The sequence below is a fragment of the Trichoplusia ni genome, chromosome 6 (assembly GCF_003590095.1).
Source record: "Trichoplusia ni isolate ovarian cell line Hi5 chromosome 6, tn1, whole genome shotgun sequence".
Classification (NCBI taxonomy): domain Eukaryota; kingdom Metazoa; phylum Arthropoda; class Insecta; order Lepidoptera; family Noctuidae; genus Trichoplusia; species Trichoplusia ni.
Window position 1 is genome coordinate 2,382,754 of NC_039483.1, and position 26,759 is coordinate 2,409,512.

Sequence of the window (26,759 nt, forward strand, 5' to 3'; positions counted from 1 at the left end):
AACTGAAAACCAATGTGTGACCCGAGTAAGTGCACTATTTACTTCGTTAAAGTCATTTCTGTTTCTGTTAACTTTAAATATTAAGGAAGTATCGTCTGCAAAGAGCACAACGTCACATACGCCTTTTAAAAAGAATGGTAAGTCATTAATATATACTAAAAATAAAAATGGGCCGAGTATTGAACCCTGGGGTACCCCTAGTTTCACAGGTAGTCCGGTGGACTTACTACCATTTACATCTACACATTGGACCCTATCACTCAAATAGGAATTAATTAAATCCAGTGACCTATTTTTGATACCGTAATATCCGAGTTTGCATAATAATGTGTCATGCCGGACGCAATCAAATGCCTTTGAAAGGTCACAGAAAACGCCAATGGCGTTCTGAGAGTTCTCCCAAGCATCGTAGATGTGTTTCAGTAAAGCTACACCCGCGTCGGTAGTTGAACGTCCCTTTGTAAAACCGTATTGCTCGCTATGCAAGAGGGTCTTGTGATTAAAATAATGTAGTAGTTGTTTTAATATCAATTTTTCAAAAATCTTACTGAATGCAGGTAAAATTGAAATCGGTCTAAAATTACCAACGTCACATTTACTGCCTGCCTTAAATAACGGTATGACTTTACTGTGTTTCATCAAGTCCGGGAAGACACCTACGTCTACGCATTTATTAAAGATAACAGCTAAGGAGGGTGCTACAATGTTTATTATATTACCTAGGAGTTTTACAGAAAAACCCCAAAGATCTTCGGTTTTCTTTTGACTGAGTGATTTAAAAACATTGGTTATATCTAATGGAGTCACATATTCGAAACTAAAAGTAGAATCACAACTGGGCACGCAATTACGTAATAGTTTTTCCGCGTCAAGTGATGATGATTTTAAAGATCTCGTTGTTGTTAATGGTATATCTGCGAAAAAGTTATTGAATATAGAGGCGATTTCTTTAGCTTCAGTAACTAGTTCATTATTGGATAAAATCTCGAAGTTATTATCGCGTTTCGTAGCCTTACCAGTTTCTTGATTGATAATATTCCACGTGGCTTTTACTTTATTTACAGAGTTTTTAATTTTTTCGCTTTTTAATAACTGTTAGTTCGCTAGTATGTAATAACTGTTAAGGTAACAATTCTATTCTATTACAATCGTTAATAATGCTAAATGTACCGTGAAAGCGGTTCTGCTTACCTCATCTCTGTAAGGAGGTTATATGTTGATATTCTACTTTGTAAGGTAAGACGGTACTTCGTCAGAAGAAATATGAAATAGGCTTTTGTATTATTAAATGACTCCCGCACTAAGACATTTTGTCCTTGTGTAACTTGTATTGCAAGTGCCAAACAATTGATGTTCATGCTGATATATTTTGATAGTAACTATCATGAGAATTATTCATTACTAGCTGTTGCTCGCGACTTCCTCCGCGTGGGTGGAAGATTATAAGTTATGATTTATACCTGCCCCCTTTTTTCCACATTTTCCATTGCATCTTCACTCCTATTAGTCGCAGCGTGATGGTATATACCCTGAAACCTTCCTCGATTAATGATCTATTTAATACAAAAAGAATTTTTCAATTTGAACCAGTAGTTTCTGAGATTAGCGCGTTCAAACAAACTCTACAGCTTTATATATTAAAAAATATTAGTATAGAGTATAGATAAAATGATACAACGGTTTGCTCACGCGGATTTATCGGGATTGCCCGACTAGTTTAAATATCTTCGATCGACTCGTGACCCCGCCACGTCAGGTCAGTGTTAGTGGCAGAAGGTTCTACCCGTAATGTGAAGACTGACGTAGTAAAATAAAAATTAAGGACCAAATCCAAATTAAATTGGATTACATTATCCAAACCTGGGAAGAAATCAACTCAACTGAAATACAACTTAGCCAGTTATTGAACAAATTAAACATTAAAATGAAACTACTTTTACGGATTTTATCGCGGTTTAATTTTAGATTTTAGTTCCCGACGTTTCGAAACCTTTGCAGGTATCATGGTCACGTAGACTACAAAGTAGAAAAGATGGCTGGAAGATATCACCTACTTGGGATCCAATAATAAATAAACTCAAGGCCAAACCCAAGAGCAGCGCTGCAAGACATCAAGACACAGTGAGCTCATACTGCGTAGGTCGGACCACAAATAATTAATTAAAATATGAAGGTAGAACGAGCAACATCTTCTGTCAAGACGAACACCATCTCAGTCTGCCCGTGACCATGATACCTGCAAAGGTTTCGAAACGTCGGGAACTAAAATCTAAAATTAAACCGCGATAAAATCCGTAAAAGTAGTTTCATTTCAATGTCTAACATTCGCGTAAACCTAAGAAACCACTAAATTAAACATTACATAATATATCTTTTAATGTTTAACACTGCTATTGTGCTTCCCCAAGACCGCGAAACGCCTCATTGCCCACAAAACTTAAACAATACACGTTTTCTCTTCGTTCGATGCAAGAAGAAACAGTAAGGGTCAAGTAGAGGGCAAAAGGGGGAAGTTCTGCGGAAAGCAAACAGTTAAGTACAGGGTGAATGTTTAATAGAGGGTTGATTTTAAGACAAGATTGAGAATACTGGGTTGTAAATGTGCAACTATGGATGGTCTTTTTCTATGATAATACAAGAATATAAATGTTTCTCTGGAGGGTAAGAGCCTTTTTTAAATCCAAAATGGAGTCTAAACTCTGTTCCGGATGAGAAATCATCAACGTGTAGTTGATGAAATGACACTCCTCCCGCTTTTTAGTGAGCGGAAAGGAATATTCGAATTTTCGGACTTAATGTCTCTTCTTCTGCCCTTATGGTTCAAGGTTTTGTTAACTCTTTAAGATAACGCATGGTACAATCACTGGATGTGTTCTTTAAACAGCTGCCAATTGTTTCAGAAGAATTAAGAAACAATTTTCTAGAAGATTTGTTTATACCCACCTGGGTTGAAACTTAAAATGATGTGAGGTAATTTTTCTTAATCTCATATAGAAGAAGCAAAAATACCATACCTTTAATGACACTTAAACTAAAAAATGCAAACTCAAAAATCATACTATATTTCATCAGCTTAAAAAACACATTTACGAAATACAAAGTTAAAAACACCCTGTTGTTATAATTTTAAGTATAAATTACAGCTTAAGGCAATCATGAAACTTAGTTTAATTTTCCTTATTCACATTTTCCTGAAAAAGTTGTCATTATTTTCCGGTTCTCCTACAATATTGTTAGTTAAGACATATGGCCAAAGTTGCATAAAACTGTTGCTTAAATGTTTTATCTTTTGGCCCAGTTAATGGCTTTTTCCGTCTTTTTGTTTACAGGTAGTTTACTGAGTATACCTACCTTAACTTCATGGCTGATGCGATATTTTCTTTTCAATTCTTTTTCTTCTTTTTGAAAAGGAGGGTAGAAATTAATCCGCACACGAATGCTGAAAGATATTAATGCGTGTAAATGCAAACTAGACTAAACTTTTTTCATAAATCAATTTCAATATTCTCAGGAGTACGAACATCGCTCACACTGAGAACCAACCCTAAAAAAACTAACAGAAATCGAATCAGAAAATATAAGTTGGAAAATAAACCGTTTCATTAAAAGCATTGAGTTTATATTCCATTGTACATGAACACATATCGACAGTGTTCTGTTTTCAAACCGACTTTGTCTTGGGTCGAGTAATGAAATTGTAACGGACCTTGGGGAATACAACCTCCTTTTAAAAGACTGTTGTCATCGTGGGAGAGAGACAGCACTTTAAGCGGTGTAGAGCGCTATCCCTCTCTCACACCTGTATTACTTTAAGAGGTAGGGAACCTTTTAGTAATTTCCTATTTAGGGGAAAAACGGTAAAAGCTTAGGTACAAGTTATTTAGTAAAAGTTAAGGATGCGTGTAAGAGCTTCTTATGAATCGTGCCGAAAGCGAATTAAAATAACGTTTAAATAAAATTGTCTTGTTTCTGTTTGGTTTTATGTTTTCTTTTCGTTATTATTTGAGTTTAAGGTTCTGATTGAGGTTTTATGCATAAGGATCATCCAGTCAAATAATACTTTTTTTGTAAAAATATATAACTAGAGTAAGGACTTAGCATTCCTCGATGATATTATTACATAAAAATATCGAATTAATATTATGAAGATATCAGCTGACCCAGCAAACGTTGTTTGTCATATAAATACATTTTTAGGAAACTTACCTACTGAATTTGACCCAGATACATTAGAAATTGCAACGTAAACACAGTAGGACAAGGTTTAATTTAACACAAATCCCTTACAAGTGAAATGTCCGCTGAAGCGACAATATTACAAGCTGAAATACATTGACGTAACAGGTCTACGTGATAACATCCACAGAATGCAGGTCGAAACGTTTTTTTTTAATTAAACAGGATACCCCTGTACCACGAACTCTTAACAAAACTCTCGCATTTATCAAAGCGAGACAACGCTAAGCGCTTTGTATAGCGCTGTCACTCTTCCACAATGACATAAGTATTTTCTTAAGGTTTCATAGTAGTTTTATGGTACCCTTCTATTTCAGTTGGACGTCGTTTAAGACCTCTTAGGCTTACGTCGATCAAATAAAAAGACCCTTTTCGAAAGACAAGCATTTTGTTTTAGAGAATTGTTTGAATCAAAATGTTTAAGGTTTTAGACCTTCTTCTTGTATTTGATAAGGTTTATTTGTTGTTTTAAAGTTTTTAAAGACACTGTGATGTGTGTACAATTTTTTTAGTTTTGAAAATCAAATTATTTTTTGTTTAGTTCTACTAACTATTGAATATAGTGCCACTATTTTATTATGACGATTTTAAATTGTGATCTAGGGTTTATGTATATTTTTAACACACAATTTAAATATTAGAAATATTTTAATAGCTCAAACTCCTAAACAAAACATACTTTGACTACAATAGGTATATTTTTGAAAATAACTTGAATGTTTCTAATACCTCCCGCGAAACAGTGACTAAATTCCTTAGATTGAGAGTCGTTACTTAAAGAAAGGCTTCATGTATGCTATTTGAACCGCAGTCGACAACTATACACCTCAAGCCTATAAAATATCCAAAATTTTCACCAAAAACTCGCACACATGCTCACCTGACAGCCAAGTAAATCACATTTACCTATTCTCCCCTTTACCTCACTAAATCAAAGTACCGTGCCATATCTATAACTGAAAGAGTCCAATCGGGCATATTGTCTACTTTTCATGCGGTCCCATTTAGACCAATATTTCAGGGCCCCATTGTGAAAACACAATAGATTTAGATTAAATTTCTCTGAAAAGAATGTTACAAAATAAGAATGGTTATGCGGTGTAAGGCATAAGAGATAGCAAAGATATTATTTTTGATGTTTTTGTTTAGAAATATTGTTTTTAAAGCTCTAAATTATTAAAGCTTTTGAGTGGAACGTTATATAATTTACTTTATAAGTTAATGAATACTACAGAATATATATGGTGTAACAATTTGCTTTACAACTGCCTGGGGCCTTTTGAGGGGAAACAAATCGTTTTGAAGTGTTAAAACAATGACCTGAAAGTCTGAAGTAATACTTAGTAAAAGTAAATAATTTATGCAAGATTGAATTCAATTATGACAAACCTTTCAAGTGCGAGCAGACATAGAGGGTTCCGTACATAGGACAAAGAAAAACAAAATCGGACACTCATCACATATATTTCTGGTAGTCGGTGTTATAGCGGCAACAAAAATGCATCATCGTAGAAACTTTTAACGAAACTTCTGTTAGATGGAGTAACACGTGGTGCCTTAGTAATAGTTTTCACCCATTGGTTCGGAATCCCAAAAAAATAACTTTTTTTTAGTTTTTACCTTCCAATGTTTTGTCGTCTACTTTCATACTACTCGAATATCTTTCTTCACCTCACTGCACTTTGTGACCCGACAGTTTATTAAAATTACCTGAAAAAAAATTTGTAGCAAATCGCCTTTCTCTCGTACATTAAACTCTTTAAGTAACTGATACGCTTTCTCTTCTTTGGGTAAATTAAATAGAGCACTTTTAAGTTAACTAGACGTTATTTCGATTCGTATCTCGGTTAACGTCGCTAAATAAGCGCTAATGCTAGATTACTCGATAAGAAAATTGTGTCAATGGTTTTTAGAAAGAAGGATGGAAATTGTTTTTTCGGGATCATTAGATCAAGTAAAGATGCCTTTTGAAACCGAGGTAATTCTCCACCCTAGTAATTTCGTTTAGATATATATGGACCAGCTGAAACCTTTAAATACCTGTCTGATTATATTCTAATCGCAATGACAGCGTGCTGCTGGGGAGTTTGTTGCGCAATTTCTTTTCTCACTCTCAGCAAAAGCATTTAGGAAGCGGTGAAGAGTGGGCGAAACTGGGTGCTGACCAGTGTAATCTGACCTTCAAAAAGTGCTACTTAGTAACCTTATTTGAACCACCAGTTATCACACTTATCCAACTCTCTCTCTCCCACAGGTGTCAGACGACATCGGCTACGTGATATACTCGGCGCTGGGCAGCTTCTACATACCGTCCTGCATCATGGTGTTCGTCTACATCCGGATATACTTCGCGGCCAAGGCGAGAGCGAGAAGGGGGATACGGAAGAATCCGAGGCCTAGACCTGTAAGTAACTCTGATATAAATTTCCTTTAGAACTGACCTACTTCTACCGTAAGGACAGTCTGTCTCCGGGTGGTGGGGCCTGTACTGGGCCTGCCCTGTCACTCGATCAGTTAACAGGCCAAGAAGGAGACGGGGGCCATGTCATGCGTCGTTTTTATAAGGAGTGAGGGATGAGCTCTTTACATCCACTCTCCGAGAAAGAGTCTAAGCGACCAGGATTAGCCAGATCCCGTGACTGCGGCTCGGGACGTAGCAGGGGCCCAGGGTGTTTTCGGTGAAAGTCAAAGTACACACACTACCATGTCATTTAGCAAAGCCGACAAAACTGTTTGATAAGATAAATCAAGGGACTTTCTGCGATTCCATCAAAGAAAATACGAGAAACGACTTGTCGGTCGAAACGGGCCCAAAGAATACTCTACTTGATTTTTTTACTATAAATTCTCATGGACATTTTCCGCTCTGAGCAGGAGGAATATCGGCTAAAACCACCAGAAATCTGCCTCATCCCGAGAACGTACAAAAACTACCATATTAATCATTGTATTTTCTTTGCAGAATGAGCAGCAGACCAGCTTCAGTAATCCGCCGAAGGGCACGCGACCGATGCCCTCCACGCACCCCATGCCTCAAGGGCACCTAACTAATAATAATGGGTAACTATAACTTTACAAATATACATGCTGTGTTGACGTGATAATCTGCGCAAGGTGTCTGGCAGGAGCTGGATGCGAGCAGCCGAAGATAGATCTCGATGGCATGCAATTGGGGAGGCCTGTGTCCAGTAGTGGACGAATATGGTCTGATGTTGATGGTGATAAAGATACAAATAATAATAATAATAAAATAATAAACGTTTATTTTCTCACCACAATATAAACACATTATATATGTACATTATAGAGTCTCATAAAAATAAAAGTAAACAGTATATTGTGGGAGACTGGTGCCTAAGCTAGGCTTTATGGGCCTGTATTTCAGGTCACCAGGTCTCCACCCTTTAGCCATTATTGCTTTTTACAAAATTTTGTGCTATAACTATTATTGCGGTAAGTAATGCTAGTTAACAAATTTTATTTAGTTAAACTAATAAAACAAAGTAATTAAAATTAAGAAAACAAAACGAGAATAGGTATTTAAAATAGGTTTAGTTAGTGGATGTGAGTGTAGTGCGAGTGTACATGTGAGTGTTTGTGTTTTGTGTACGTGTGTGAGTGTGAGGGTGTGCGTGTGTGTATATTTTTATTACATTACCTTCTTGTACATAGTACATCGACAGGAATTAGACTGGTATGCTAAGTAACTTTTCGGTTTCGATATAGTTTAATTGTAAAAGCCATGAATTTAACTTTTTTTTACACAGTTTATTATTTAGGTTATAGATGGTTAGAAGATTATTTATTTTGTTATATAAAAATCCACCAAGGTGGCAGAAAAATCGGTTAGAAAAAGCAGTTTTAAGATACATGTCATGCCGATTTACAGAAATGCTTGTTCTAGTCTGGGTGTCTTTGTGAATGTAACTTGAATGTGTTTGATACCCCAGCGTCACTTAGAGTGGGAGTCGTTTTTTTTTTAAGAACATATTTTCCAATCTCGGTTCTTTTCCATTTTCCATCTATAAAACAGCAAAAACAAATTAACACTGTAATAAGAACAATTAAACAATATTCCCAACATGTATAATAGTCAACAAGTGTCCAGACCACAGAGACGCCACTAGTTGAACTTTCCATACACCTGAATATTCCGTATGAATTGTTAATGTGTTAAGAGCCTTGAGTTTCTACCAGGCCTGCAGAACTAGCGTGTAGTTATTAAATATTAAACTCTTTTGCAGTTGATAACGTACTACTGAATATTTAAGGATATATGATTTGTTCTGTAAATTGTTATGTATTCTATCAGTATTCTAGTTGTTCATATATAAATTATCTAGAAACTCAACGAAAAATAGTATTTTTTTCTTTATTGTGCGGAAGACGATTATCTCTTTAGAATGTTATCAAACATGACTAAGAACAAACGCACATATCCACTTTTAATATTGACAAACTAAATTGTAATCGCTCAATCCGTTACTTGGCTTTGATGGCACACTGACAGACATAGACGTCAAACTTATAACACGTGTCTTGCATCGGGGGTCAAAAATACTGTTAACAATTTTTAAAACCCTCTAAAGATTATAAACCAAGTGCCCATAAGTATCCAATGTGTCATACAAATACGAAAGCGCTATGTACAGATACAGTCAACGTGAAAACGGACTGCAGACTGATCGCTTCCGTCCCTCCTTCCGCCATGCGAGGCAGCCATTAAAATCTCTGATAGAGACGAAACTACGCAAACAGGACTTTTAGAGTGAGGTGCAAAGTAAAAAGAGAAATAAGAGTAGGAATTGGAGAACGTTTTAGGGTAAATCAATAAATTAATTGTGTTTGTTTTCCTCAATGCAAATTAAAACGGGAGAATTCAGATTTATGATGACTGATGTCAGTCTTCTCAGAGGACAAACATTTTAGCTTTCTACTTGTTGTGATAGCTCGTGGCTAAGCTATAACCGCAGAAGTGAAACGATCACAGGTTAAGCTATGCTTGACGCGGTTGGTCCGTAGATGGGTGACCATCTTCGTCCTCCGTGTTTCGGAAGGCACGTTAAATTGTGGGTCCCGGCTGTTATTTTTACATCTTTGACAGTCAATACAGGTAGTCAGAAGCTTGAAAAGTCTGACAACCAGTCTAACCAAGGGGTATCGTGTCGCCCAGGTAACTGGGTTGAGGAAGTCAGATAGGCAGTCGCTCCTCGTAAAGCACTGGTACTTAGCTGAAACCGGTTAGACTGGTAGCCGACCCCAACATAGTTGGGAAAAGGCTAGGCCAATGATGACTTGTTGTGATTTAAAGATTCCTTGAATGCGTCTTTAATTTTGAAATCATCATCATCAGCCCATTTCAGTCTAATGCTAGACAAAGGCCTGTCATTGTTTATGTTAAAGTATTTGACGGTTTTCTTTTTCTAGGAATGATCCAACTTGTGTTAGTCCCTATAAGAGTTCTAAATAATTAACTGAAACGCACCGAGGAGGCGAGGTCTTGAGACAAACTGATGAAGGTGTTACAGAATCTTCTCACAGACGCGAATCACCATTTCCTTGTATCAAAGACATCATTCGACCCTATTCCTCCAAGAAAATCATCTTCAAATATCTCTTATATTTTCCAGCGAGAGCCAAATATCAACAATAGAAACACCTCAAGTGCAAATACCGACGGTGACGTGTGAACTCGCGTCGGACATCTCGACTAGCGAAGCCGGTGACACCGTGCCGCCGCCGCCGGACGAGAGGAAAGATACGCTCAAGGTAATGCTGAAGTGACTAATAATATAGCAGCCATCTTGCTTCCAGAAAAGAAACCATCCTGGGCCCAAGTTATGCTATTTACAATGGTCGATGAATGAATTGCATTAAATTTGTCGTTTTTCGTAAACTCCTAAGCATTTAGGTAAAACAAATAATTGAGTCTGCGAAATTGAATAGTACTGAATTTCCAATTATTGTGTTGGAAAAATGCTTAGGAGAGCACGAATAGTGTCGTTTTTATCCTATTTCTGGGGAAAATCTGAAAGCAGAATTGGGGCCGTGCTTAGAGCTCACACACTGTTTTCTAGCTACGCATTCCTTCAATCTTTTTCTTAATCGAATACTAAAATTTAACACCTACTTCGTTCTAAAATGTATTATTTTATAATGATTTATCATTTTATTTCTAAAAATGCAATAAATATCCAAAATTACTTTAAATATAAACATAAATTAAAGCGTGTTACCTTTAACAATATCAATAGTACAAGCAAAGTCCTGTAATAATATACAACTAGTGTTAATTACACTATCAATATGATCCACAAACTGTGTCAGATAGTTAGGTTACTTAAGGCTTCGTCAACAACCAACAAGTAACTCAACGTCGGAGCAAACTTCGGTGTCCGAGGCCAACCGTCGGTGACAACCGAGTGAATCTCACTTAAAGCTGATATAGACGCCGCGAGAAAAACATAGCTGTATTAAACCTATACTTTTGATAGTAAATTTTCTCAATTCTCAATTTTAGACAATTTTCTCTTTTGAGTGCACGGATGGAGAAAGGTTGAGGTCACCACGTCAAACCCAGTGTGCGTGTTCGATCACCGAGTAGAAAAAGATTTTGTGTGACCCTCGAATGCTTGTTCTGAGTCTGGGTGTCTCGTGCATGTGACTTGAATGATTGTGAAATCGCAGCGTCACAAGGATTAAACTCCTTAACGCGGGAGTCGTTTTTTAAAAACAAAAAAAAAATTAACTTGTCATGTCTATACCTACACTCGGAGAAAATTAAATGTAACTTGTAACTGTAATGTAATGTAAACTCTACCGACAGTGCTGCACTGCTTACCAGCTCGCACGATATTCCACCAATCGTCTAAACGAGCCCTTATTCTCTTATTTGCAAACTGATAAAACAGTGGACATTTTCGTTTTCAATTTATTGGGAAAGATGAATTAAGAATTTTGATTGGCTATTGATTTTAATTAAAATGGAATGAGATATTTAATTGTTTCTTGCTCTACTAAGTTGTAATGTTGGCGGAGTTTCGTAAAAGATTTGACACAAAAATAATATTTCAAACTCCGTTAGAGTATAGGCTTAACAGTATATTTTATCACTGAAGTAGTGCAATTATATTGTTACTATATTTTTTATCTATGCAGTTTACTTTTGAAGATAACACAATTTTTTCCCCATCTCACACAAAATCTCATCCGCAGGTAATAACAACAGCAGCACAAGTAACAAAAAACCCTCTCGCGTCTTGTCCGCTAAGAAGTTCGACGCTCTCTGTGAACGGGGAGCTGCAGCTTCAGCAGACGAGAGGCCGAGCCCCCAGCGTCGCCATCGACGCCGACATGGTCTCCGAGATGGAGCCCTCGTCATCAGACTCCGGCGTCGTCAGCCGCTGCGGGGGAGTCAAACCCCTAAAACTAAGAATCTTCAAGAAAACTGACAGAAGACAAGAGAAGTCACAACCGAGTAAATCGGAGCTAGAACCAGCGCTACCCAAACCCCATAAGCCAAGAGACCCAGAAAGAGAAAAGAAGAGATTAGCGAGGAAGAAGGAGAAGAGAGCTACTCTCATTCTAGGGTTAATTATGGGCAGTTTCATCGCTTGCTGGCTTCCGTTCTTCTTTCTGTACATACTGAAGGCTGCTTGCAGGAACTGTGTGATACCATCGAGCGCGTTCGCGATAGCCTTCTGGCTGGGGTACATGAACTCTGTACTGAACCCGGTCATCTACACGATATTCAATAAGGATTTTAGGAGAGCCTTTCGGAGGATACTGTTCAAGTGATGTTTAGCCTACGTGTGCTGTTACCGGTGCGTGGCCAACAGGATACTGACGGCTCAGCAGCGGGCAGCACCGAATCTTTACAATGTACGATGAATAAATATGGACTCACAATAGAAATATGGAATGGTTTCGTGGTTCTCGGCTTGAACTTTGGCTGATTTTATATAAAGAAAAAAACAGTGAAGTGTGGTTAAAAACTACTCAGTGATATTTTATTTTATTTATTATTCCAAAAAAGTTTTTGCTCAGACGATTATTCGGGATAATTGGCTGGGTGATAATTATGTGGGGATATGGAGTTTTTTCTGTTCCGTGATCGGCCAAAGAACTATAATCAGAAACAGTCAATAGAAAAAATGGTGAAATAGAAGGTTACGCTTATGTACTAAATAAATTATCTATTTTATCATAATTATAATGTCTTAGGTCAGCTTGCTCATATTTTTAAGCTTTTTATAGAGTCTATGGTCACTTTATGGGTAAAATTATTGTCAACAAGGCTTAGCCAAGTTGTGTAATAAACGCTAAATATGAATAATTCGTTCAATAAATAAATTGAGTTTACTTTGACGTACACCAATAAATAAAACTCAGTAATTCAAAATACTGAGCTCCGAAAATGCAAATACAACAAAATGTAATGTAATGCAAATAATTGCAATTTATATCAAATTATTCGAAATATATTTGAATAAGTAAAACTAGGCCGCCTTATTTGCCTAATTAGGTAATTACAGGAATAACACCAATAATTTAAAGCAATATTAATGATCCAATATTATTGACATTTGAAGCAACTCTCACAGTATTTAAAATAATAAAAAACAATTTATTTACAATAATTTTCTGACAGAAACAATATTAAACAATATAAAAGTTTATAATTTGTTTTAAAGCGGTTTTAAAAACCATTTCTTTTTTGTAAATAATATAGAATCCAGATCATCATTTACATATTTTTTCTTCGTACCAAAAGAATCACGCATTTTTAATAATTAATTTATCTTAACTCGTTACGACATAGAGAGTCACCCATCCACGAAACGACCGCTGCCACTGTAATTTACCCTGTGATCGACTTGAGCCATGTGATTGACTATGACGAGTTGTAGCCACGAACTACTCATTAATTTTCTACTCTATAGATACTTAATTTAACTACCAAAATTAACCGATACGTCATAATATAGTCGTTACATTAGAAATTAACAGTCCATTAACTATTTAATCATCTGCATATGATCTGAGATATACTGATTAAGCTGCGCAATTGAATATGGACGAACTCACGTACATGCGTATTATTTGCTAGATTTGCCAAATTAATTCTGATTGAAATCAAGTAGATCAACCATATTAATTATCAAGTTTGAACATGGTGTATGGATGCAAGGAAGTGGTTCCGTAATTAGTAATTGGTTTGTTATAGCCATGGTTTTACTTTTGAAATGAAGTCTGTGATTTGCAACCGAGATCATGATCAAAACGTTTGATGTAATTGAGTTGGTTAGCGTTTGTCGCACTCATTATCGTTCGATAATCACAAATATTTTTGGTTTGGGGAAAACTATTTACGGATTTATGTTAAATGAAAGGTTTTGGTGGTTTGGAGGCTTTTGAAATGTCCAAAAACATTTGACTAATGTCAACTATTTTATGACGTTTTTTATTTGTCTAGTTTAAGATCTCAATGTTTGAGTATAATTAGTTTTGAGCCCAAAATACCTCACAATTTCAAAAAGTGCTTAAAAACCATAAAGTGACCGTAATTATAATTTGCTATATATAAAAAAGGAATTGTACATTATAAAATACATATAATATATTCATTTCGTAGTATTTATTAATACTAGTAGCTGAAACATAGATTAATATATAAAATAATAAAGAAACTGCAAAAACACTAACGGATTTGAAAAATATACATACTTATATAATAATGATTCCTTTCGATACGAAGGAATTACATAGCTTTAATGTCATCAGATTGTGTAATACGTTAGCTTAGATGTTAATGCTTGGGCACACTATGGTGTAACATGTTAAATTAAAACGGTAGATTGATGATTCAAATAATTATAAATAGACAACTTATAACAACAACGTTTTGATAAACATAAAGTATTTTATCAAAACGTACGAAAAATGTTTAAAGAGTTGGAAAAAATACTGATTAATCTTTTTTTTAACAAACCCATTGCACAAACTGATCGTATAAGAAGACTTGTAGAACACAAAAAATATAAGAAAACAAATTACACATACATGTATCAACCTTCCACAATCTACCAGTTTCTAATTTCTACAAATAATTCGACGTTTAATAACATCGCTTATGACATAAAAATCATTCAATAGAATATATAATTAACTGTCTTGTTACACCATAGTGGGCAACAGGCCTTAGAATCTCTAAACTTAATAGAAAACCATTATATTAGCTTTATTCATAATTAAATTTATATATTTCTTTACCAATCCCTTAAGACTTATTCATACGCTTATATCGTACAAAAATAGTAAAATATATGTAGTATTCATGTTAATAATTTGCTATAATAATAGCCTAAAATTCACCATTCTAATACAAAATCAAATAAATATATATTCAACGTTATTTTTAAATAAAGGTCACATTTTATGAGAAATTATTAATTGAATAATTATTCAATCACATAATTATTTTATGAATAAATTAAACATGATTTATTGTGAATAAATTTGTTCATTTTTATTCAAATAACAAAGAAAAATGTCATTGATTGATTATTTAAAAATAATTCCTCGTAAAATGTTCGCCAAATAAAATAAATATATATGAAACTGTTAATCCACTACATCTACTTAATATAACAATTTAAAAACAATCATTGTAAAGGTGCGGTGTTATAAATAAAACTGGTTTTATTGTGATAGCAAAAACAACACAGTTTTTTCTAAATATCAGAAATACTGTAGAGTATCTACTTTTGAAGTATATACCTGTATATAACCTGTCTTTTTTATTTTATAAGGCTTTTTCAATAAAACCAGTATCTTGTAGGTTAAATCTAATTAAAATAAAAAATGACTGTGCCTCTGTGCCTATCGACAAGCACTACTCAACAATAAAATGCACCTTATTGAAGAAAAATGTAAATAAAATTAGTTTTATTCCTAATTATTTGAAGTATTTCATTCAATCAACGTACGGTTGAATTAATTGATAATTTTTAATGTTTTTAATCAGCGCTGGACGCTTGTATTATATTTATTTTTAAGTTCTTTTTTTCATGTAAATATTGTACTTATATAGCCTAAAGTAAGTGTTAGATTTAATATTTATAGTAATATAATAATTATGATATACCAAAAAGAACACCAAATACTTCCTGTAAATTTTTCTAATCTTATGAATAATAAAAAACATTTTATCCGTAATTTTAACCTAGTGTATCGTTTCACGTAGAATAAGGTTTAATTTAATTAAAATAGTTCCTTCTCTTTCTATTTTGTGTTGATAATCCTATTCTGTGCTGTTTTATTTCAGAAATAAAATTAATACATACTTCTTATTTTTTATTTTTTTTCATTTTTTATCAACTAAACCTACGACTGATGATAGATTTTAATAAAAAGTAATCTTTTTCCTGCTAAATACAATTGTAAATAGAATTTATTCAATAAATATTGCGAAAAATCTTGTAAAATTAATGAACAACAACGACAACTTAATTCTAAATCGGTGTAAACTAGATTCTTGGATTTTAGAATTAATTTAAAAATACTAAATAATTAAGTATTATAATTACATCTAAGTAAAATAATAACACTGCAACACCATTGCCGTTATAGTTATAAACTAGATCTTTAGCTAAAATAATTACTAGATATTAATTGTGTACTGAAATCAAAAGCAATAGAGATGTAGTTTTCTTTTCATATAATTTTGCACTATATTAAAATTTCATATAGTCTTCCAAAGTGTGTGTGATTTTCAAATAATGGTAGTTATCTTTCATTACATATTTATAAAAAAAAACTCCATAAATTATTAGTTTTTTTCTTTTTGTTTTTAATTAAGGATGTAAGAAAACTATTTTTGATGCGGAGTAACATTTTTTTATGAATCTGGAACCCCACAATCAAGCACAGAGCCCTTGCTGTTTGTGCCGGTTCGATTTTCAAAAGTCGAATTCAAAAATCGACTTAATAAAAATTGTTTACACAACATTTTACTCAAACGTTGTGCGAATAATTTATTGATGCAATAATTTTTATTTGTAAAATAAAAATGATTATTTATTTAAATGTGTATAAATTTTCAAAATACATACAGGTTTTTGTACAGTTTAAACAATCTTGTAAAAATAATGTTTAATGTCATTACTTTCTTGTTTAGTGAAAATATTTAGAATGTTTTTAAAAATTAAATAACTTATTATAGGTGTATCCTGTGTATCTAGTAACTTGTTCAATAAAAAATGTTCTAAATTTAATAAAAAAAAACTATTTATACTTATAGTATATTATTCTATATAGTATTTGTTACATATTTTGATTTTTTATATATTCGAAAAATGTTATGTTTGTATTGTTCTTTATAAAAAAATATTATTACAATTAGAATAAAAATCGTCTAAGACTATACGATTAACTATTAATTCTTATCGACTCAAAATGTAAATGAAAAAATATACGAAGTACCAAATATACAAATTTTAATCTTTACATATTTGTTTCAATGTTACTTCCTACCCTAATAATTTGAGAATGTATAAAAAGGTTATACAAAACAATACATTATTTTTAATGCCACTTACAAAAAGAGGCCGGAAATAAAACCTTAAAGTTAAAAAATCTATAATTCCATTGATTCTAATTGCAGTTGGAACCTGTCAATAAAAGAGATTTTAATCATGAATGTTCAATGGGAGAGTGGGATATAACTGTTTTTTTTTTTTAAATAAAAAAGTACAGCTCCGAACTTCATGAAATGATACAGAACTCTGCTGTCAGAACAACTGACAGCAGAATCAAGAAATTTGGTTAAGTTCTGTAAAATAAAAAAATGCCGACAAATAGAGAACCTCCTGTCTCAAATAGCTTGAAAAGATAAAACTGTTAACATACCAATTTGATATTAATAAAATATCAATAATTGAAACCCAAAAAATTCGAGTGCCTAGTTCTAGATTTCTAGCATAATATATAAACTCCACCAAAGGCTATCGTAACAAAAGTTATAACAACAACAATAGCTGTACCGACAACTATTCTTACACAAGATTACACAAGTCTATATCAAGTGTATTACATTTAATCATAATAATCCAAGGACTTAGGGCTAAGAAACTTCGAAGTTCCAGAACTAAGTCATGTTCTAATGTAATGTAATGTAAATAAAATAATAATAATACCTGCAAATAAATCCCACTGATGGGCAAAGGCCTCTTCTCGTAGGGGGAAGGTTTGGGTATCGATCACCACGCTATCTCACTGCAGGTTGGTGATTTCAGATTCCTATAATACGACGACCTTACGACGTTTTCTTGCTTGGATTGACAGCTGTGTCTTAGAAAAATAAAAAAGTTGGTACATATACCCTTAAAAAAAAGACTAGCAAAAATCAAACGGAAACAACAAAAAAACAAGCAACAAGAAAAGAGAGTGTATAAAAAAGTGGCAATAAAGGTCATTAGTACGTTGCCTATGTTGGGATCGAGCCTGCACATCGTACATCCAAATACATGCATAGAACCGCAAAGCCACCACGACATTTGAACAAATAAAATACAATAACATGCGTAGCAACATTGACTTGAAGTTCGTAGCATCATGAACCTGTCATTCGTAGCACCATATTTGACTTTCGACCACTTGAAATTCGTACCAAGATCACTTCAAATCGTAGCATTATTGTCTCGATATTCGTAGAACCGTAGCAAAGTCGATTTGAACTTCGAAATAACATCGTATTGACATTTGTAACCGTTTCGTGCCAACGTTGACTTGACTCTCTTAAAGACAAACATTAGTTGCTGATCAACTAATAGCTGCTATCCTCCTAGTAACTGACTTAACAGGCTTCTTCTCGACTTCTTGACGACATCCGTGGTCGAGTGGCGTACGCACCGGTTTCAAGGTGTCGCTAGCTCTGAGGTCCCGGGTTCGATCCCCGGTCGGGTCAATGTAACAATTCACATTTCTACATTGCCTTGGGTCTGGGTGTTTGTGGTACCGTCGTTGTATCTAAATTCCATAGCACAAGTGCTTTAGCAACTTACTTTGGGTTCAGAACAATGTATGTGATGTTGTCCGCATTTACATATTTATTTATTATTTATTCTTCTCAAAAAGCGCACATAAATCTAATAATACCTAATAAAAGTTATCATCGGCCTAGCCTTTTCGCAACTATGTTGGGGTCGGCTACCATTCCAACCGGTTTCAGCTAAGTACCAGTGTTTTACAAGGAGCGACTGCCTATCTGACCTCCGCAACCCAGTTACCTGGGCAACACGATACCCCTTGGTTAGACTGGCTGTCAGACTTTTTCAGCTTCTGACTATCTGTAACGACTGTCAAAGATGTGGGAATAACAGCCGGGACCCACAATTTAACGTGCCTTCCGAAACACAGAGGAACTCGTTATGACAAAGATGGTCACCCATCCACGGACTAACCGCGTCAAGCATAGCTTAACCTGTAATCGAATCACTTATGCGGTTATAGCTAAGCCACGAGCTAATACTAATACCTAATAAAAGTATCGAGTATATTCAAAATCTAGTAACACAGCTACTTAAACATAGCATGAAAATCCCTAATAACAGAAGGTTGACCAGACAAACTTTCCTCGCAGTTCATCCCAAGGCTCCCGAGATACAGCGATGCTAAAAGTTAGAAAACTTCATTAGACTCAGTTGGGAAGAACATAAATTTGAAATCGTATTTTCAATTATGTTGTATGTGAGTTAACGGGACATTTCCCAAGCGGCGCGCGCTCACTTCCTTTAACACACACGGCGGTGGCGAATAGACAATGATCAGTGGTTATATAAACAGTCACTTAATAATAAATAGTTGTACTAATAAAATGACTGATTGCCAAAATTGTTTGTAAAAGAAAACGTTTCTTTTTTGGGTATAAAAGCAAAAAACCCTTCTCTTTTTGTAATTTTTTGGCGCCTAAATATGTGAACATTGTCACTCAAAAGTTGAAGTATTTTTCTTTGCTGCTGAAAGAATATAAATATTTAGAACTTTTCAATGCGAATTGTTTGGGATCCCCAAATAGTTTCGACTACAATCGCCGTCCTTAAAAACGAGCTGTTGCCTCGGCAGCCCTAATCAGGTAATTAACTTGAGTCTATACTAATCCAAATAAACAAAATTGAAAGACATATTCCGAAATAAGTTTTGATATCAAAAACAAAATTATTATCCAAACTCCATTACCGTATGTCAGCCCACTTTACAAAATGTGCCTAACAGATTATACATACTGGTAAGTATATTAGTTTTGTACGAGACTAGCCGACGACTCATAATACGTGGCTACTCCCGGCTGCACCCCACTGAGCACGACTGGCTTCGGGCCTTTACTGACTTACGTGACTATTCAGTATAATATTTATCCACATTACATCTACCTACCTGTATATGTATATTCTGCCATCACCTCTTTACAACTATCTAAATTAGTTTGATTAAGATATCCTGCCAAGAAAACGTCACTTTTTGAATGTAACAATTTTACATCACCTCTAAGACCTGCAGAAAAGTATATGTGTTTTAAAGCTGTGGAGAAGAAACAGCGTGAACAAACTCTACAGCACAGCAGGCTGGCTCATAGAAAATATATATTTACACTCTTCAAAAAATCGTAGGTATATCTACAGTTCTAACCCTTTGCATTAGCTTACTGGGAAAAAAAAGTGTTTTCGAAAATGTCTATTCTCAAATAGCCTATCTACATTTGAACAAGCATGGGCATTTATCCTCATTAATTCTAAAAGAGCAGAAGAAAAACACTTTTTTTAAAATTACAATAAAGCAAATGATAAAAGAAAATCAATGAAAAATACACTTAATCATTCGTAGGTACTTAAAAATCGATCGTATTTCCCCACAACCTCGGCATTACAACTCGGAATAATAAATCTTTGTAACATTGTTACTCATGTCCTTTAGAACACAGAACTGTTTAAGTGATATTAATGGTAGTTGTACATTAGCGATCTAACTCGACTTAGCGAGTGACAACTTGGATGAGTAAGTGTTTGAGATATACGTGTTGTGTCAGTAAATTCTAGGAAAACTGGCTAGATTAGAGCTAGCATCATAAAGATAATTAAAAAAAAATCATTATGTCAGAAAATATTAAAACCGGTGAAGTGAGTATCGGACTCCCATAACTAAAATGGTAGCAATGGGCAAAAATGACTCGCCCATTAAATTTATGACCTTAAGGATCGAGCTTAGCCTCGATTTTTCATTTTTACCATTTTCAACAATTCCTGGCATACAACCTCGAGACAGACGGACAGACAACGGATCCTCATTGCAGTAAATTGCTGACTGGCGAGATGAATTATAGGACTATCAAAATTTATTTTCGAAAATCTTCCTTTTAAGCACATCAAACGGTTACTATGGCTACTTAGCATTTTAAAACACCATTATCCTGATGTAGAAAACCAAGATACCGAAACGGATTCCAAAAAAAAACACAGATCTAATTTGAACTCAAATTCTTCCACAATACGACCTCACAACCGATATTTAACTTCCAGACAAGATCTTCAAAAGCTGTTATTAAATAAATAAACAAGCAGAACAAACTTTAAACAAACTGACAAAACGAAGTTGGATTAACGAAACAATCGCGGAAAACGAAAACAAATATACCGGATATAGAACCAAGTACGTAGTATGACGTAGTATTTAGTTTATTTAAGCTCATTCAAGTTATGAAATTCAGTTAAGATTTAGTTCGTCTCCAAGACGATAAGTTTTGAAAATCTGTGGGGACTTGAATTTTATAAGTAAGGACATGTTCCAACCAAAACTATAGACAGGAAAATTGAACAAGTCTACTGTTGTTCCAAGGTTCCGATTCTGCTTTACTATGAATGGAAATTGGATTAAATTGGCACTATACGGTAATCTTCTAAGCGGTTTGCCAAAACAATAATTGATAATTCAGTACGGGGCTGAACACTCACGGTCAATACAATGAATTTACGCGGAACTGGGATCCAGCGTGGATGTGGAGAAGGGGGTTTTCATTAGGCATTTCGCGTATGATGACCTATTGTCGGCTATATAAAGAAGAAAAAAGAGATTTAAGGGAATACTAGCTGTTGCTTGTGGCTTAGCCTGCATCGATGTCAGTTATACCTTCCTCCTCCTACCTCCTTCCTCGAAGTCCTCCGTCGCGTCGTCCCCATTAAAGTATGTTTTTAAAAAGTAGCCCATGTATTCATAAAAGGTGTCAGCTACCTTCGTACCAAATTTCGTATAGCCGCTTAAGAGTGAAAAGGTAACAAATTTTCAAACGTGCTAGCGAACAAACATACATACTTTCGCATTTATAATATAACAGTAACAATAAACTGTACCACGCTTCCCAACAGTTGTCGGCTGACGATATCTTTAGTTTGAACACAACTTTTTCCAGAAACAGAGGCTGATGAAAATCTGGTGGAACTCACACACGTAAGGAAGTCGTTCATACCCAGATGTATTCCCATTCTTCTTCTTTTTAGGTCTCAATCTCAAGAAATCCAATGAAAAAGTTCGGTTTTCAGCTGCGGGAATCTTCCTCTGTTGAGATTCGTTTTTACCTGACCTTTGCAATGATCGCAAGGTTATTCGTTCGGATGCTCTCCCGAATGTATTAGGGTCCGACTTTTTTACGTGCAGATATACCATCTGTAACTATAACTTGCAGATGCAAATGAAATGCTGTATACCTTCCTTAGGAATTGTCTGTTCTCTACATGTCTGACCATCTGTCTTCTAAAGTCTGAAAAGGTTTTTTTATCTTTAAGAATCCAGCATAGATTCTTACAGACAAAAAAGCTAGACTAGAAAAACAGAACATTAGATCAAGACAATTTTTATTCTATTGACACGATCCGAAGCAAAACCTTTTCCAATTCCTCCAAAAAGTCTTTAACCTTTGCATCTACAAAAAAACTCTAAACGTCATCCAACATTCTTAATCTGTAGACGATCTTCACGCAATGTCAGAAGTAAGAACACAATGCTATACAAAATTCAAAGAAAAATGTTATTAACAGTGAATGGATTACTTCTTTATATGAAAGCTTACAGCTGACGTTCATGTGTTTCTGTATCTGCTACCCTCGCATGTGCTGCTACCCTTCCATCCTGTGCCCCTGTTTATCGTGCCTTCCCATGTGCATTAAAGGTATTGTACTATATCCCAGAAAGATTTATGTGGTGAGAAAGTCGTGCAAGCGAAAATACTATAGCGTGTTGGTCTCGTGGATAGTGGCCTTAACTGCTATACCGGAGGACGTGGGTTCGATTCTCACACGGGAGAACTGTTTGTGTGATGAGAACGATCATGTTGTTCATGTTTGGATGTAAATTATCTGTTTAGTAATTTAAGTAGGTTCATCCGTTGCCTAATACTCTAAATTAATACAAACTCTGTGAAAGTTGCCAAAGTGCCATTGATATACACATTATACGATAAGAGGTTTAGTCAATATGGACAGCCTACATCCAACAGTTTGTGATTCAGGGCTAACGTGATGATTCTTTGTGGCTTTTGTCAGAACTTTGACGGGTAAAAAGTTTTTTTCATAAACGCCTTCCAAAATCTTTGAACCAGTCACTTTACTACGGCCTAATATTTCTACTGACGACGGCTGATTCTGTAATTCCTAATTTCCTCCAAAGTATTGATCACCCTCTAGTTTCACTCGGCTAAATCAGGTTTAATCATTCGGTTAGACAGGCACTTATATACTTCTCCTGTTTATTTTGGTATTTGTTCCCAGGAATGAAATGCTGCCAGTGCTTAATTCTTCATTTAGATGATGATAACGACGTTGTAAAGAAAGAAAGTAGAACCAAAGCAATCCAGAATAAGTCTAGTGCTCAAAACGTTACAAAATAATAAAGACTGTTTCATCCATATTGTGGTTATATTCTTTGTAACGTAGTTTCCCTTAATTATGCCGTTTAAAACAATTGTGTATTCTGTTGGAATATGGTGTTTGACTAACAAAAAGCAACTTAGGCCGTCAGTGGATAAGGTGGAATGAAAAATATTGTTTCTTTTGATTAATATAAAAAAGGGGGTAAAACGCATCAAAGATGGAAGCGGAGCAGAGTAACGTCATTTGTCGGAAAAAGTTTACTGATAATTGACGTCACACGAGATTTCAACTTACTACATCATCTTAATTTTTTGTTGAAGCGATGAAATATTTTTTGTAGTTGTTCTATCGAGAAACACGCTAATATATGTAAAAGTAGCTTTCGATATTCCTTAATATAACACAAAGCCTTTACCGAGATCTTGGCCAACAGCACGGCGATATTTTAAAGAAATCTTTGGTTATCAACTAAAACATGAACAGTATAAATATCAAATCGCAGTTATCCAAAACCCACCTTAAAACCAAAAATTAGTTTGTCACTCATTTGTCATTCACATTCAGATTTCTCACGTCATTTCGGTGGAACCTTCATCAAAATTATGCAAAACAAAATCTAAATTTGATGTGTGTGTGCATAATCCCTGTTTTCCCTTTTTACTGCTTGCCTTTGTGTTGCATTTGTCCCTGGCTGTCCTGCTTGCCCGCCATTTGTCCGAGCTGCGTCAACATTATACCGGGCATCCATTATATTTGGTGTTTCGACGACCAGGAAACTGAAATGAAAACGGTGTTCAAAAGGAGATTTTGACCTTCCATTTCAGATCAACCAACTGCAACATAACTTGGGAAAAAAATTGTAAAACTGGATTCAGAATTTTGCCCTACTGACATCGTTTTTTCCCGGAGATTCTGAGGTGTTAAACCCAATCCATGTAAAGTTTGAGCCTCTAATGTGTCTTATGGTCTACATTTTACCGCTAATTGTAAGTCCTTTCGTGTCCTGCGTGCCCTGCTGCGATTGTTGCATGAATTACGTCTTAGAGAAGCAAGCTAACGGTACTTAAGCCCGAAAAACGATTACGCACAAAACTGAGCGTAAAAACACGTTCAATTTAAATTTTGTCTAAAAAGCACGTGCTTTTTGTAAATATGCTCAGTTTAACTCCTCATGTGCTGTACACCGTGATAGCGCACGTGCCGTTTCTCGCCGGCGCACTCGCTCGCATGGTGTCGTATTTCAAGTCCTTTTTTGATCTTATCATGAAAAGGAGGAAACCAGTTAAGGAAGGGACTGAAGATTAATTGTAGAATTTGTTAATTTGTTTTAGTATATGTTTATTAAATCTGTTGTATTGTATGTTTTTGTTTTTATTTTTTAAGCTATTTCAATAAAATGTCAAAATTTTGCCAAGGCATACGATAAGCAAAATTGAAACCACATAGACACTACTTTCAGAATTAAACCTTCAAGTCGAAGCAGCCTGCAAGGTACTTTACCAAAATAACAACCTTAATTTAATTACTTAACCAAAATACCCATAAACAATCCAAACGAATTAAAGAAAATTACCATAAAAACTCAAGAAATTTAATCAACCATTAAGTTACATTTATAAATCAAAGCTATCACAAATATTTGGCTTTTTCTCTTCGTTTCTGTCACAGCATTCGATCAAGCAAGGACACATAATCGGATAACAAGCAACAAAAGGCGCTAACAGGAATGGGCAAACCGGAAAATAAGGTATGCAACACATTTCACAAAACAAGCATATTCTAAAAATACACGTGCTTTTAAAAAAAAATACTATTCACGTGATTTTCTGGCTCTGCTTTAGTTATAGCCTTCGTCTTTCATAACTTTGTCCATGCAACAGTCACAGCAAGGTATGCAAGAGACGAAGGGGCTGACACACAACGGTAGAAAAAAACACATTTAATAATATCACTTTATATTCCAATTACATAAGCGACCTTGGTTTAAACTAAACCTTTTACACTAATAATTTTATTCTGCTTTATACGTTAAGGAGTCGCTGAATCACGTCTTTCAATAACTGGAGCTACTTCTTCTATATTTAATTCTGGTTCAATATTAGTCTCGGGATCTTCTTTAGTTTCTAGATCTGCATCGCTGACTGTTCCAATATCAACTGATGAAGGAGGAATAACTATTCTTTCTGGGCTATCAAACTCAACATTCGGTTTGAATTCTTCTATCGTGATCACGTCAGTGTGTGGTTTCATAAACACTGACTTATCTGAAGATTTCTTGCGTTTGTAGTCGTATTCGTCTTCTACTGCCTTTAATGCTTTCTGTTTTGCTTGTTCTGCAATACTTTCTGGTGTAAGTCCTTCTCCTGCTGGTTTGTTGCCTTCCTGGTCTGATTCGCCTTCTCCTTGGGCCTCTTCTTTAATTGTATCACCGTCCTGACTTAACTCGTCTTTTCCTTCAGAGCCTACAGATCCTTCTTTTAGTTTGTCACCTTCTGGTTCTTCTTTAACTTCTACCGTACCATTTGGTTCTCCTTTTTCCTCCTCTCCTTCTTTAGTTTTTTCCTCACCTCCTTTTTTGATATCTTTATTTTCAGGGTTATCTTCGTCTTGGCTATCTTCCTCTGGGATGTCACCTTCTAGTTTTTTATCACCATCAGGATTCACCGGTTCTGATTCAGCTGTACTTGATCTTTTCCCTCCAGCGTCAGTACTTAGTCTAGATCCTGATTTGGCACTATCCCATCTGCAACCACGAGGGAAAAATGGTCTGATGCGACAACAACCAGGACAGATGATAGGGAGGCACAGCAGCCAAGGGCAGATGCAGCAGATTGGTAGCCAGCAAAGGGGGACTATCGGTATAAAGCAGAAATACATTAAATTTGTCAAATATTAAGGATTTTGATGACAGGTAATCTAAATGTCAGGAAAACATCATGAAATCTAATGAAGTCGGAATCATAGTCGAAATGGATTGTAGTTTTAACGTTTTTGGTTTTTGGTCAAGTGACAGATAGACAGCAGACGCCAATTCTGAAAAAAGTTTCTCTATACAATTTCGTTCTTTATTCATTTCATTTCAGTTTACATACATGGTAGCATATATAACTAATTTTTAGATTTTATAAGGGGTAAAAAATTCAAATAATTGTGTTACCTTTAAAAACAAACATCAAAATTTTCATTACGTATTTTTAGTCAAAATGTGAAAGAGGTCAAGAAAGACTCAAAACTGACCTTAACTTAAATCATTTGAGCCGATTGCCGAAATGTCAGGAAAACGAAAGAAACAGATAAATAAAAAATTACCATTATAATTAAGCTACTCAAAACCAAACTATACTCTACTCATTCATCACTAACAATCTCAAAAACCATTACTCATAGACAAAACTTCTATATCCTGATCCCACTCTAACCATAAAGTAGCATCCGTCTATCCAACTCAAGACATTTTATGACTTAAGTTTAGTTTTAAAATTCTCACTTAACTTCGATAATGCGAAAAGTTTGAACTAGAACTAGATTTGTTCCAGTAAGGTTACTGTCAACTTCTCAGAACAATTATAATATTAATTGAGAAAATTAAAATGTCTCGATTAGCTG

The 26,759-nt window shown here is 34.9% G+C and overlaps 1 protein-coding gene and 1 long non-coding RNA gene across 4 annotated transcripts in view; both read left to right on the forward strand.

Annotated features, from left to right (window-relative positions):
• LOC113495133 (alpha-2Db adrenergic receptor) overlaps nucleotides 1–12,831 on the forward strand; it is a 383,296-nt gene extending 370,465 nt beyond the window's left edge. For all 3 annotated transcript variants that reach the window (XM_026873732.1, XM_026873731.1, XM_026873733.1), the window contains 4 exons: nucleotides 6,491–6,640; nucleotides 7,199–7,296; nucleotides 9,867–10,005; nucleotides 11,452–12,831. In XM_026873732.1, coding sequence (XP_026729533.1) covers nucleotides 6,491–6,640; nucleotides 7,199–7,296; nucleotides 9,867–10,005; nucleotides 11,452–12,033 — 969 coding nt within the window. In that variant the 3' untranslated portion in view covers nucleotides 12,034–12,831. The remainder of the gene's footprint in view (nucleotides 1–6,490; nucleotides 6,641–7,198; nucleotides 7,297–9,866; nucleotides 10,006–11,451) is intronic.
• Nucleotides 12,832–22,002: 9,171 nt separating this feature from the next.
• LOC113495492 lies at nucleotides 22,003–23,186 on the forward strand. Its single transcript, XR_003400725.1, has 2 exons — nucleotides 22,003–22,453; nucleotides 23,052–23,186. It is a non-coding gene; the product is annotated as an uncharacterized LOC113495492 (long non-coding RNA).
• Nucleotides 23,187–26,759: the final 3,573 nt, after the last annotated feature.